At 36.7% G+C, this 15702-nt stretch overlaps 2 protein-coding genes across 3 annotated transcripts in view; one reads left to right on the top strand and one right to left on the bottom strand.

The window, feature by feature from the left end:
• The window catches only part of LOC139981009 (carbonic anhydrase 2-like), a 41011-nt gene extending 37942 nt beyond the window's left edge, over positions 1-3069 (top strand). Inside the window, exons 7-9 of one of the 2 annotated variants that reach the window (XM_071993106.1) lie at positions 49-215; positions 1141-1256; positions 1622-3069. In XM_071993106.1, coding sequence (XP_071849207.1) covers positions 49-215; positions 1141-1256; positions 1622-1652 — 314 coding nt within the window. In that variant the 3' untranslated portion in view covers positions 1653-3069. Of the gene's footprint in view, positions 1-48; positions 216-1140 lie in introns of both variants that reach the window. The other variant, XM_071993105.1, reaches the window with a different exon arrangement.
• LOC139981007 (RYamide receptor-like) lies at positions 1787-15153 on the bottom strand. The gene has a single exon (XM_071993103.1). The coding sequence runs from the start codon at positions 13355-13357 to the stop codon at positions 12224-12226; it is 1134 nt and encodes a 377-aa protein (XP_071849204.1). The 5' UTR covers positions 13358-15153; the 3' UTR covers positions 1787-12223.
• Between the last annotated feature and the right edge of the window lie 549 nt (positions 15154-15702).

Here is a 15702-nt window from a genome sequence, read left to right as displayed (position 1 = left end):
TTTATTGGGACAGTCAACTAATCACTAAAACGTTTGTCTTTTTGACAGGTAACACCACGGAAATTCCAAGTAATAACACTATATCAGTCGCCGACATGCTTCCTAAGGACGTAACTAGGTACTTCCGGTACCTTGGTTCATTGACCACACCTACGTGCAATGAGGTTGTTGTTTGGACCGTATTTGAAGATAGCATTTCGATATCTGCTGACCAGGTTAGTGTAAACTTAATATGCAGACGCCTCGTAGCGTTAGGTCTGTGTAATGTACATTTATATATTATTTCGTTTAGTAGTACTTTGTGAGGATGATAAAGGGCAATCTCCCACGAAAGTATCCTAAATGCTTCTATTTCGTAGACAACAAGTACAAATTGTTTACAATTTTAATGATGGCCTATGTATGGTTACATTGGGTCATTTGTAGTAATAGACTACATTTCATGCTCAAGTAGGTGGAAATGAAAGGGATCCTTTACTTTACCTTAAATTGTCTGGTGGTAGTTCCATACTGTAGGTGTCCCTTAGTATGCGAAAAACACCCCCCCCCCCGCCCCTCCCATCCTCTCCAGTGGTTGCTGTACTGGCAACACGAAGGGAACGGGTGTCCTGGAAATTGTACATCGATCTTTACCAACAAACATTAAAGATCTCATTGAAAGGTACACTTATGTACAACCATTCCTTTATATTGGTTGAAGCCTTGTCAGGGATTTCAGAATTCCACCACCTGAAACTACTTCATCTAATGATCCAGTTGCAATTCTTCTTCTCAAAAAGGCACACAAGTGCAAAAGTCAAGTGCAATGAAGTACAATAAAGGTTAATGCGTGACATCAGAGATATGTTAATTTGAGATATATTGCTTTCTCTACTGATGTGTGTTTGTGCTGTGGTATGCTAACTGCAGTGTAGCGATTGCGCTGCTACGCTCTTTCTTGTTCCTATATCAGTTCTATGGTTTCATAAAGAGTACCCATTATGTGTTTAACCCGTCATGGGTTGAATCTTTACGTTGATTACTGTGATGTGGAATGGAGCGCATTTTCATGATAACTCATTCTTTGAGTATGAGAAAGGGGTGGACAAATTAAGATTTTATCACGTAACACTTTTAAACTTTCCTTTTGATTTTGTTTAGATGGAAATTCTCCGAAATTTACACGAAGGCGATGCTCAGAGTCCTGAAATTGAAGATAATTACAGACCAGTGCAAAGTGTAAACGACAGGGAGATCGCCTTCAGCTCCGCGGCAAAGTACAGTCTTTCTCTGTTACTTTCAACCCTCTCTTTACTCGTGCTATCTCTTCAGTTCTCTGCATAGCTACTTAATTGGAATATCGCTTTATTAAAAACCTACATTTTCCCCTCTAGGTTACCCAACAGTCTTTTTATATATATATATGTTTATACATGTAGACGGTCATGCATCATATAATCGTATCGTAATGTCTTGGCAGCAATTACTTAATATTATAATACTAGTGAAGCTTTACTGTACTGTGAGTACGTTGCGCCCTCAGTACAGGTTTACGGTATTATCAATGTATCATTATGTGCAGTGTTATTGTAAACATTGTTTAGAATGAAAGTATAGGATTTTTGTATCTTCTCATTTCTAGATGTTTGACCATTAATAGCGTTCGAAAGTGACAAAACGGCCGAAAACCTCATACTTATGTGGGATATCGGACTCTGCAAGCTTGCAGCACATTATTTAATGTAAAATGGCAAAGGTCCGTCACGTGATAAATGCGTTAAGAGATCAAACTTGTCGACAAACTTGGTGGGTATGTGCATGGGTATATGGTGCAGGGTTTGCATGATTAATGACGTCATATGATTAAGGTCGGGCCATATGATAAATGCCACATAAAAAAAAAAACATTGTGGCCATTAGTTATACCAAAATAATAATATGTTTCAATACTTCAATCACAAGAAAGGCATCACGTACTCTATGTGTGTCACGTATTCATAGAAGGTCAAAGCATGTAATTGGCCATTACACATACCCAAAAAACAATATGGCTGAAATTTTCAAACACAACTAGATTACCATAGATGTCACGTGACCAAATGAGGTAAAGATCAAATTTAGGCAAACTTGTGCATGTAAATGACCTCAAATGTGGGGTTAAATAATTTCAAGTTTCAAGTCAAGGATATTCCGGTAGGTAATATTGATTGCTTCTATTTAAATTCCAAACGATAAAATAAATGAAAGTGTTGCACTCATGAGGACGTACTTTAGTAACAGCCTTGTTTGTATGCACGTTTATTTGTGCCAAGGTTTGAGATGAGATCTGCGATTTCATGGACTGCCTATTTGTTGTAGCATTACTGTAGTATTACCGTACTGTCGTGTTATCGCTCGATAGCTGTTATATGACCATAAGTTTTCGTCGTTAGATTTCTGTAGCTGTCGTTTACAGGACAGTAGCATTTATCAAAGCTATTCAGAACTGTTTCATAATGGTTTACACAAAGTTTTCTTCATTTGTTTCATTTATAATCTTGTGACAATAATTGTTTCTTAAGTTTCAGCGGACACCTAACCTGAGGAGTGAGACCATGATTGTCAATTTGATGTTGCTGTGGTTGCTATATTGAAGTTTATTTTTCGCTCACAAATGTATCAAATGTAATATATGGAACCAATAATTACATGGATACCTGGGCTTCTACATCCAAATCACACTACAGTTCAGTATTCCATGATATTACCAAATGGACTAGCTGCAGTGTTCAATCAAACGTCAAGGTGGAAGGTTGTTTCACCGCTTTCAGACGTTAAGAATTTTGTGAAAATGTAACTGATTTGAATTTATCGTCCCGTTGTCTGGTAGGAGGGTGGTGGATATTGTTACGTAAGAATACACGAATGATGAATGCTAGTTTGGGTCATTGTGGTTATTATCAATTCACGTGCTTCAAAAACGATATGTGTTCTAAATTAAATTACTGTTTTTGGCAAGGTATGGGATAATTTTGTTAAGGTAATAAGGTAAAAGGGAATATATGTAAGTATATCGGGCAATTTTGACAATATAATCATACAAGCAAATGATCATTAACTTTGTTGTTTGATTTAGACATGTTGGTGTACAACGTGTTGTACAGCGTTAGTTGAGGGGAGGGGGAGGTATATTGCACTAGCAGCCCCCTCACCCCTGCAGCAACCACACATATTGCTCCAGGTTATCATTTTAATTATAGTTCCACCATCAACCACGGTCCATAAGAGCAGAGCACTTATCACATTTATTCCCTCATCAATTTGTAGTTGAAATATGAATCACTGTTGCGATTCATTAATATCTTTTGATGATCGTATCCCCTCTGTTCCACATTTTGGAGACAAGCCAGGCTTGGTTCACGTTTCCATGATTCGCGCAAGCGCTGTTGGCTTGTCTCCTGAGCTACCATTGTTGCAATGAAAGCTTCAATAAAGGCCTTAGTTCGGTTTAATAATCTTTGGTTACTGTATGTGTGATGCATACTGTTCTATTACCAGGGAGAAATGTACATAACCTCAGTCCATGCATACAGGGCTAAGCACAGTCCTGCTTGCAACACGTATGCTCACTGCTGCTAGCTTGATATGACTCACTGGTCAATGTTAGTAACGTCGTGCATCGTTTTACCTGACGGCACATTGTGCAACTTCCGGTTCACTTCCTCTCTACTATGTTTGCTAGCAGGACCCTGCACACTCTATCAATTGCAACGGGTTCAACAACTTCTCATTCTCACATAAGACGGCTATAGGACTCAGTAATTGACTTTGAGAAATACTGGGCCAAAGATAACTTAATATTTTGATGGCATGCACAAGCATTTTAGACCTGCAGATCCAGATATTAAGTAAATATGACTGATTCAAACCTGCCCGAGACTCTCTGATGAAATGCTTCAAATGGTGTGAAAATGAATGGTAGGCCTATGGAGATTTACAATACTCTAATTACATATTGGTTCAAAATCGCCGAAATACGAATAAAGTATTCGTTCTAGAAAGTTGTTCGTGAATAAACCGAGTTAATGGTTCCATGGCTGTTAATCATTAGCAGGTAACATTCGCTCAATACCTTAAGTTCCATACCAGCGTTCCCGCATGTATGGTGGCAATTATAACATCGAAACGACCCTGTAAACAACATCTTCTCCTACCCCATACATAAGTCCACAGAGTTTGTACGTTTAATTTCGTTTTCTTTCATCTATGCTTTGGATAGTTACATGATACAATGTATGTACTTCACAATCAGTAAATCAAGTAAACTTTCATCCCTTAAAGATTGTCACCCATATGGTTCTCGATGGACCATCAATCTGTCAAATATCAGGAAATTATTCATACGCTAACCTTAAACGTTTACTAGATTGCGCATTCGTTAGGCTCGGTAAGTTAATGTAGCTAAACACTCCGTCGTCGCTAACGAAATTTCTGGACATTTATTATAAAAAGAAAAAGAAAAGGAGGAAGAAAGAAAAAGAACCCACACACACACTGGTGGAGAGAGAGAGACCATATATTGGTAGCATGCATGCGACTGGCGCAATCGTTCCGCTTTTTTAATTGGTCTCTGAACTCATAAAGTGCAGTGAAACGATTTGTCTTCTTTTAACCTTTCCAATTTCCTTCTAGATGTGATTTATATTTCGCAGTTTGCCCTCAGCTGTATTTGTCAGCTAATTGAAGTAATCAAACCGTGCACAGAGTAAATGTCAATATCGGTTCACTTTTTAAATCACTATGGAATAATCCTTAAAAGTGAAAGGACAATTAGAATGCAGGCTCTGCTACGTTGTTCGTGTTATTTTTTTTTGGGGGGGGGAGGGGGCGGGGCGGAAGGGGGGGCGGGGGCAGGGTGTGTGGTAAGCTCTGTGATTACAACATTATGTCCATATCACAATGAGGAAATTGTGATTTAGTCTTTATGCAAAGACACAGGTCAAAATAAAAATTGAAGTACAAACCTTGATGATAACATTATAGTTTAAACACAACGGCAGTAGTTTTTGCAAGTAAATGTTAGCGTTTGATACACTACGACATATCGTAGTGCAGAGTTCCCTTATTCAGTGTACCCGAGGCAGCTGTTATGTACTCTATATAACCTTATTAATAATGTCCTTCTTGGAATAATCCGAGCTCCGATGTTTCTTTATGTAGCTTACAAATGTGATAATAAGTCTCTGCTGGGTATATAACATCAGAGCTGGGAGCATTTGAGGCCAAATATGTTTATAATATGACCATTGCAATCTCACGAATATGGTTACTGGCCCTATAACATAGATCAATACACAATGTAGCTCTATTGATATACAAGATCACAGGCGAGCTTAGCCTATGTCATCACGTGATTAATTTACATGTAAAACCATGCACGACCTGCAGACGACCACTCATACACAAATCACAAAACAAGATGGCAGCCTAACAATTTGCCGATGTTAACTGCAAGCAGTGCCGAATACATTAGTGATTGAGGAAAGCCAAGGGTTTGCTTAATACAGCATGTATCTATAGGTAACCAACACACTGATATCGTGCAATTAAAAACATGTATGCCATTTATATATTCTGTTCTTTTGTATTTGTACTAATAATTCATGTAAATCCTCGTTGTGTGATGAACAAAAACATAACATTTTATTTCCAGCATAGCTACAGATAAAGGAGTTATTCTTCTTTAAAGATAGCTTAAGTTTATACATTTAACTGTCAATAACGCTATGATAACCTGTACCCTGAACAAGTTTATATGGCAATGTCAGGCATATTAAATTCAATTTGTTTTTAATAACTGCACCAGCTTACACAAGCTTATATACTAGCTTACACTATTTCGTCAACATGGCTATACTGTTAGGCGTTAAGAATTCACCTCAGGCTGACATAGTGTCAAGCATATTAAATTAAATTTTCTTTTTCATAACTATCACAAACTATACCAGCCTGCACTATTTCGTCAACATGGCTATACTGTTAGGCGGTTAGAAATCACCACAGGCTGACATACAGTGTCAAGCATATTAAATTCAATTTGGATTTTCATAACTATCACAAACTATACCAGCCTACACTATTTCGTCAACATGGCTATACTGTTAGGCGGTTAGAAATCACCTCAGGCTGACATACAGTGTCAAGCATATTAAATCAATTTGGTTTTTCATAACTATCACAAACAATACCAGCCTACACTATTTCGTCAACATGGCTATACTGTCAGGCGTTTAGAATTCTCCCTGAGGCTGACATACAGTGTCAAGCATATTAAATTCAATTTGCTTTAAATAACTTACACAAACTCAACCAACTTACACTATTTCGTCAACATGGCTAATGTTAGGCGTTTAGAATTCAGGTAATGGTGACATCCTTTGAAAAAAAAAGAGTTATATCAGAAGATGATAAGTTATCAAAGCTGTTGCATGTAAACGATGATATAGTATTGTGATTGATAAAGAAGCACAGAGACGTCAGACGGGATACGATTAGCTAAGTAAACAACTTATCTTTCATTGTCAAAAGCCGGTGAATAATCTTTACCACGCGCAAGATGCATACAAGATGCATACTTCGAGTGGTACGAAACTAGTAAGTTGAACTAAAGCAATACCACTTGTTACCTCCCTTAAGACAGATTTGGTAATCAAGTTAACATTATGCGAGTTTTTGAAGGTTTAGAATATGGGCATTACGTGGCAGAGTGCATTAATGTGTGCATTACTCGAATTAATAGTATCACTTCATAAAGTGACTGTGAGACGTAATAATCCTGTGAGTAACGACCTTTTACCTGATTATTTTCTTGGTAGAGGAGAGATCTTTGTGGAAAAAGGGGGCGGGGTTACTTCCAAATGTCATTTTCGCTCCGTACATGCCCTAGGAGAGTGTTGGTTTGTGTTTGTCGGATTATCTACGATGAGTATCAAAGAATTTGATATCGTTACAATACGTTTGTGCTTACGAACCCCTTGCAGGTCCCTCGCTTAGATTACCAATCGATACACTCACAGTTTAAGATATAAGATCCGCTCTTCGTTACATCATGGTTATAATATAGGTCAACTCTTTACTAGATAAACTACATTTAAACTTGCCTATATGGTGATACACATAAATTATGTTATCTGTGTATTAAAATCGCTATAGGGATAAAAACATTCACCTTTATCCAGCACGTTATAACTAGTTGATAAGATGAAGATATGCAATGTGTAGCAGACATCCCGACGACCGCAATGAACTTTGAACATATATAACATATATACAGGTGGGAATGAACTGCACAAAATGAGGGCGTATTTACATATATATAATGCATTTATATTGTGATGTCATTGGTCATCATATCTGTTGCCCTCTATTTATCTAGGCTACATGTCACTGTTTTAGCCACATCTGCTTTTGATGTGAACAGTGACGTTACTATTACAGGTCACGTGTATCAGATCTCGAGACATGTTGATCAGTCTTCGCTCCCGTTCTGAATCGTTCGGTTTGGCAGTAGCCCTGGCTTCGACCATTCTGGTCGTATTTTTGTATCTGTTTTGTATTCGTCTCTTATACACATTCAAGATTCAAGCCTCGTCGTTACTAACACACAACCATCCAAACCGTGTTTGTTTTCATACCACGTCCAGTCCTCAGTAGGGAATATTTGCAGCCCCCGGCCCCCATCCGAATCTTAGACTGAGGTAGCGTTAACTCAGATACAGGCACCATGTTGTTTCGCTACTGCGCGAGTGCTTTTAGGTATTATAGGTGTCATCTCTCGCGCACTTTTGGCAGGAGTAAAACATGTACGGGGAGATCAATTACTGCCCGTCGGCGAAAATCACAGTTTAAGTGAAAGCTCAGAATGTTTTTTCGGGATGTGGTACTGGAATCTGTTAGCAAAATCAAGAGTTTGTTTACTTTCAACAAGCCTGTACAACAGTATCATGTTTCACAACATGCTCACGCCCTCTTTTTTGCTTCCACATTATTGGCGGTGCTTCAGGAGAAGAGGGTTGGGTTGGAAAGAGAAGAAAAGGAAAGGGGATGTAGAAGGGCTATCATAATGAAAACCTGCAATAATAATTCCATTACCAAAATCTTGACTCTCGTCTGGAATATATCATGTATATATCCTGAAGTTTTCTTGTGTGTGTGTGTGGGGGTAGGGAGGGGGGGGGGGTTGGTGCTGCCAATAAGAAGGAACTTAAATTTCCCTCGTGACTCTCCGGAACACCTCCTTTATCCATTACCACATTTTGCAAATTTTGTACCTGATTGGAATGTTAGAAAGTATGCAATTATTGTTGAACAGTTATGTAGTTTGTGACATGTTCAGGAATCCACACTCAATCGAATATACACAAACCAATGTTTTGAAAGTGTTACTATGTAACACCATGTGATTCAACATACGTTGGCACTTCCTCGTCTACCTTACAACATTAATTGCTCTTCAATTATCACTTACAAAAGCCAATTCCAATTTGGTAAGTATGGCTTAAATTATTTTTAATGCGCCTGTCAATGATGGAGATGACACTAACATGATGCCTACCACTAAACTACAGGCACTGTGCCAGAACGTTTGTCTGTTTATATAAGCCCAAAGGTTGCAATGGATTAATTTGAATGTATCTGCTATCAGTACTACAGGCAGTGATCTTCACTTTAATACTATGATAAATAATATTGTTCAACAGATCATAGCACTACATTGGTGACAAATAAACACTCATTTTTACGGCATGTATGGCTACTCACTTCATCAAACGACATGCTGCAGCGAAAGGGAGTAGTTTATAATAGTTAATGATTAATTACTGCATTGATTTATTTCAGATTTTTCACAAGGATTCACAATGCACAACTTTATTACCAAGTTCACCACCTGATGTTTCCAGTCTCAAGGATGTTACTTTTTAGCTTACTTCTTTGCATATGTGTGAGACCTTATTACTGCATAGAAATAGGATTAAACTTGGAAATTAATATCATGAGAAGTTGGTTAGACCTTATATCGTTTGTTTCAGCAGTGGCTTTTATCAACACGACCCAGCTTCTTCCAATCTTGTTTGCTCCCAAACTTGCTTTGGGCTGTCCTAAATATTAAGCCAGCTTTTTGCAAAACCCCAAAGCAATAATTTGTTGCATGAGTCAGACAGTCTTACTTGTTTTCTTTCAAAGTAAGTAATATATTTATAGCACTGTCACTGTCTTTTGTATCCTTTATTAACATCATTTCAAAGCAACCGAGAATGCTTCTTAAAAGGAAAGCCATCAACATTTTTCTATTAAAATGATACGCAAATGTCTGCTTCGACTGTGTGGAAATACCATCCAACATGTAACACTAATGCATGTGTGGTGATATTAATTTCTTCTTGTTCAGACAGAGCCGCTGCTTAATTGTTCATTTAATTACATGTCACAAGAATTGTAGCATGTATTGGATGGACGGGAGCGAGGTTTCTTTTACATTTGTAGTACCAGATACCAAACAAGGACTCCTTGAAGATTTTACTTGAACGACTTAATTAAACACTTTCATCACGGGAAAAATCAAAAGGTTGGGAGATTATAATGTTAATTGTTGAGCAGTAAAAGTATCATATGTGTATTTGTGCATTTCTGGAGAAAGTATCAATTTTTTTTCCATATATATATTTTGTTTCATATAAGATGTTAATGAAAGTTACGCTAGCCTCGCTAGACAGCTTGTACTTTTCATAATAATTTGTGCAATACGTGAATCACTTGATTATGCTTATACTGTACATGAAAAAAACATCTGTTTTTACTTCCAAGGGTTTCCAAGGTTAAATATTATTTCAGGTTTTTTCAAGAATAACGCAATAGTCGTTGTCGATTTAGTTCAGTACATCTAAATCATCAATTAATCTATAAGTAGACCGACTACTAAACTGCATATTATTCTTCTCAAGAACAGAAGAAACAATGACAGATTTAGATTAGTTTAATAAGCTTTATTTCACATGGTCAATATCCAGATATCTTCAATTTCAAACTTCATGCTAATATTCATGTTCATAGACCACCAATCCAGTCATCAGAGGAACCAACAATCAATAAACAGGGGATCAGTTCAGCAGGGTAGCCAATAATCAATAAACTGTAGATCAATCCGGTCAGCAGATTAATTAATAATCAATAAACTGCAATTTAGTCACCAGATTAAATAATAATCAATAAACTGTAGATCAACCCAGTCAGCATATTAATTAATAATAAATAAAATGAAATTTAGTCACCAGATTAATAATTAATCAATAAACTGTAGATCAATCCAGTCAGCAGATGAATTAATAATCAATAAACTGCAATTAAGTCAGCAGATTAGTTAATAATCCAAAAACTATAGATCAATCCAGTCAGCAGAGTTATTAATAATCAATAAACTAGATGATTACAGTCAGCAGATTAATTAATAATCAATAAACTATAGATGATTACAGTCAGCAGATTAATTAATAATCAATAAACTGTGGATCAACCCAGTCAGCAGATTAATTAATAATCAATCAAACCTAGATCAATCCAGTCAGCAGAGTACTTAATAATCAATAAACGTTAGATCAATCCAGTCAGCAGATTGATTAATAATTTATAAACTGTAGATCAACCAACTCAACAGAGTAATTAATAATCAATAAACTGCTAAACTTGCAAATAATGAGTAAACTGTACGGTCAGCAATGTCCAAAATAACCAATACATTGTATATCTAGCGACAATTAGAACAAAAACGCAAGAAAAGGGGCTAATTCACGTGATCCACCTTGGGGCCAGGTGGCATAGTTTACAGGAACTTATTCCTATTCATAACTTGCTTAGCTGTTAATACCATCAAATGCATAACGGCAATATTATAATGAAACAACAAACAATTTCAGTTTCATTGCCATGATAACATATCCCTCACTCCTCTGCTCTCAGGCGTATTCACAAAATATAATTCATCAAGCAAAGTGCTTGATGAGGATGTGGTTTTGATATAACCATTAAGACAACCGCCAGGAAGTTCCAGCCTGAAGGTTGACTGGCAATCAAACTTAGCCACCAGAATTTTAATATAAGGAGTTTATTTTACCATACTTTAAGGAAAAGCAACAAGGTCGTGTTCAGTTATATAAGATATTTAGATTGACTTTTGAATTGTTAGCATTTGTACATTTCAAATCCATTAAGCCTCTTTACGATTACAATATATTTACGTCAGTGCCACACTTAAAAGCGTGTGCGTCACCTCGGCCTCATTCTGTTGAAATATTAAGTGTATTAGAGCAATCATTGGAATAAATATCAGGTATATTCATTTAATGGAGTTATATATTTCATTCGCTTCAGAAGAAGTATACCTTATTATTTCTATTGATAGAGCTCTTTCCATTGTGTTTGTAATTTACATCAATTCAGTCACTAATCGGAACAACCAACTTCATCCATCTGTATTCTAGCAATCATACTTTAATACATTGCTTCAAGCAACTGACAATGTAAAAAATATAGATTTTTAGGTTATTCTTAGTCGACTTTTTTCTTCTTCTAAAAAACATTTCCTTTGGGCCACGGAAATATTGGTTTCAACAATACATCATCACTAAGAATTAACATAAAATATTTTTGATAAGCTTCTATGTTTGTTCTGCTGTCTTGATTTCTCGGAATCATGCCATCATACCTGTCACATTTGATATATTTCTCACCTCCGACAAGTAGTTTCATTTTGTCCGCTAGATTCGTCTTTAAGAGCAGACATCAACACCACCGTAACAATATAATTTAAATATGATTATACTCCATAAAAGTATCCAGACGATCTTGTAAAATTTCTTAAATACGAATAATATACTTTTATTCTGTTTCAGCAACATACGAACATCCATGATACTTGCTAATTTAACTGATGTTTTTTTCAAATATTTAGCAGGAAACTGGAAACATTGACATCATTATAACACATTGAGCTCTCTAATTCTCATTCCGTTCTACTTGTCTTAACTTTGGGCACTGTTTACCGAATATGAAAGCTCTGCGTGTGGCTAGTAAAAGTGCACAGACTAACATCAATCATTTGTATCGTGCTAGCTTGTGTTTATCTTAGCGTGACCCTAAACCTATTACTTATCACCTTATCCAATTATGGCTGTACATGGTTACCAACATACAATTGAAGTGTTTTCAAAAGCTACTGAATAATTAATTGTGTTCTAGACTTACAGAACAGTACCCGAAATCCCATCTGAAACTTTTTGTATTTGCAAGCGTATATGAATGGATTAATGCACATATTCGCAGAGTACAACAACACGGTGGCAACATGTAAAATATTAGGCAACTTCTGAGGTGCCCCAACATTGACAAGAAAAAAGTAAACTTGATTAGGTGTAACGCAAACAGTATAGAACAGGCACACCGTTAGCATTGTTACCATAATATTTCTTCTTGCGCGTTGCTTAGTGCTTCTCCTCCGCATAAGTTGTTCCGTGGTATCATTCCTCTCCGAGGCCTGTCTATGACGCATCGTTTCAGCCGTTGTGTTACCGGTTAAAAACGTTGGCATTGCTGGCCCTATGACGTCTACCTGACTCCTTTTGTGTTGTAGTTTCCTTAATATCGATATGTAAACGAATACCATTAGGCTACAAGGTATGACAACCGTATAAAGAAATACAAACCAGGCGAAGAAATACGTCGAGAATTCACTTCTTTCTCCATGTTTACAGATTCCGTCCGAAACGGAATACAAAGATGCCCATGGTATTTCGACTAACAATCCAATGACCCAAACGCTCAGAGATAAAGTCACCGCTCGTCTAAAATTCATTCTTTCGCGGTAGGTGTAGGGATAGACCACGGCAAAGAACCTCTCAAGTGTCAAAACAACTAAGTTAGCGGTCGATACCTTCAGACTTGCCCAATAGAGGAAACGACTTTGCCAAATAACACATATAAACGTCGCTAATCGATTATGGCTGTACCCTATGCCTGACATATCAATGGGAGGCAATAAAAACGACGACGATAATAAAATGGAACTCACAAGATCGGCGAGAGATTGGTTGGCTATAAAGAGGTTGGTTATATTTCTGAGTGCTGGAACAGAGACAACAACGGTCAAGACTAGCCCATTCCCAGCGATGCCGAAGACTGAAATAAGGACATAACTGACGGTGGCGACGATTTTCAAATGTTTATCGTCGACGGAAAACAGCTCCATCTCTTGTTGAGTTTCGTTGACGGCCATGACACAGTTCGTTGAAGAGAAGAGTATACACACAGAAATACAATTTTCAAAACATATGAAATCTAAACCCCTCATATGAAGGTTTCACTCACACTTTTCTAGGATCTCCGACTATTGCTTTCGGATTTCGAATACCTAAGTCGCATGAGCCGCTTTGATGACATTAACCAGTCAAATAATACATTGGAGGATGATCACGCAATAACAAAATTGCCAAATATCAACAAATACTAAACTCGCAACATTCTTCGTGGTCAAACAAGGTCTTAATGTTCAGAAATCTTGCTTACTCTTAATATATTGAATGTATATTTATGCTGTACAATCTGTAAGTACAACAATCTTCCCTCCTCTCAGATCATTCCAAATGAACTGTGATTTTGTTGCACACGGGTAAGTATAACGCTTTCTGCTTTGTTAAGTATTGAAGGATAACAAATGATGTCCGCAACATCGAACTATAGCATTTACAAATTTATGCTTAAATATGATATTTTAACGTCACGATACTTGCATATCACTGTTCATGAATAATATGCAGTGATTATTACGTATCAGTGAACTTGGTAGCTCTTTCGGCACTTAATGATTCAGAAGTATAAAGCAGTGTACAGAGTAATTTTGTTATTTCCTGTCAGTTTCCTCTCATTAGATGATGAAAGAAACAATGTTTTTCATTACATTTGCATTAATTGAACAAATTCTTTTAATGATAAGATGGTTATGCCTAATTAGATATAGAAAAGTGATTAGCTAGTGAATAATGTAAAAATATGAGGCAGGGCTATAAGATATTTAAATACAGCCACAGTAGTTGCATACAATATGCGAAATATATTTGTATATAAACAGAAAACCTCATAACCTCTGTATATCAGGACAAATTTATTGCATTTAAGAAATGTATATTGGATATACCGAGCACTACTAGTCTGCAACATCTCATCGCAAGATCCTAATGTAGATCTCAATAAAATGGTATCAATGTTTCACGATCGGTGGTAATTGTTATCTTTCTAAAGATGTAAGATGTAAGAACATCACACTATATACCTTAACACTGATATGATTTGTACCCCATTTTTATGTCCATGCACAACAGGGAAATATCGACATAGTCAGTGCAAGGGATGTGAGTACGGGGAAGAGGGGCTCATTCAGACAACGCTTTCACCTGAAAATTGGATCATTTCATAAATGAGAAGCGCGTGTTCAAAACAAGACCATATAATCGCTCCATCTGGTAACACTACTATAGTGGAGAAATGCAAACAATTGTTGCAGTAAGATGCCTAGTGTTCACACTCACCAGCTACATTTACGAATTTCATTTTTTAGGCATTCAATGTCTACGCTTCCATTTTATTTTCTGCATCGTCAACAGACTGAGGTAGTTACCTAACTCAGTCGCCTTTGAACAGAGGCTTACAAATTGAAGTAACCAACACATTACAGCTAACTAACTAACTTTCGTTGTTCTTAAGAAAAGAGGAACACACAAAAATTTACCAAAAGACAAAGAAACAAACCAAACGTCAAATAAATCAACTAAAAATGGCCTTAACCAATCTGTAAAAGGTTTTGAGACCTTTACAGTCACGAGACGTACTCATTCAGAAAGAAAGAAAACATCTTACATTGTTACCTTTATTCTTCAAAATGATCCATGAATTCATACTTCTAAATGTAATAATCTAATGGAAACGCTATACGTGTTCTATTAGGAATGGGCATGAAAGTATGCAGGGCAAAACATCTCACAGATTAGATTGAATTCAAATTTCATTTATTCAAGTTCACTTGGAAGTGAATTTTAATATTTTAGCAGCTGACATCTTCCAAGTCACGAAATATTGGTAGAAAAGTATGTCCATTACATCTTCAACAAGGAGTGACGACATGGTCATGAAGTGATCGAAAATTCGCCATTAATTCGAAACAAATTAGCAAAAATGTCTTCGCTATTTCGCGCTATGGTCTATACTTTGTTTCATTTTGTTAATCCTCCCTTCCACACCCCCTAAAAATCCCAGAAAACTCTCGAAGCCTAAGCGTTACTATCGTAAACCGTCTTTTTACAGTGCTATAGGACCCTTCCTCCTCCGGTGTCTGGTTGGGTCAGTTCGACGGGGAAAACACAGTGGAAGTTCAGTGTTTTAAATTTTCAAAGCATTGCTATGTGTTTATTCCGTTGGTTGATTGTACTTTCAACTCTCTAATGACATGTGATGTTAGTCTAGGCATTATTTAACTATTCATCTTGTGTTATCTTAATAACATGTTAACGTGACAGGCAACGACGCTGTGATGATTATCCTACCTCTTCCATTTGTATTATTATCTTAAAACGTGTTTTCCTTATTTCATATTTATTTTAATATAAAGAAAGGCTCTTTGCATAATAACACTTTTTTTGTTTT

The sequence above is a fragment of the Apostichopus japonicus genome, chromosome 15 (genome assembly GCF_037975245.1).
Source record: "Apostichopus japonicus isolate 1M-3 chromosome 15, ASM3797524v1, whole genome shotgun sequence".
NCBI classification, from domain to species: domain Eukaryota; kingdom Metazoa; phylum Echinodermata; class Holothuroidea; order Aspidochirotida; family Stichopodidae; genus Apostichopus; species Apostichopus japonicus.
Note: the sequence above shows the minus strand (reverse complement) of the source record. Positions and strands in the feature narration are given on the sequence as shown.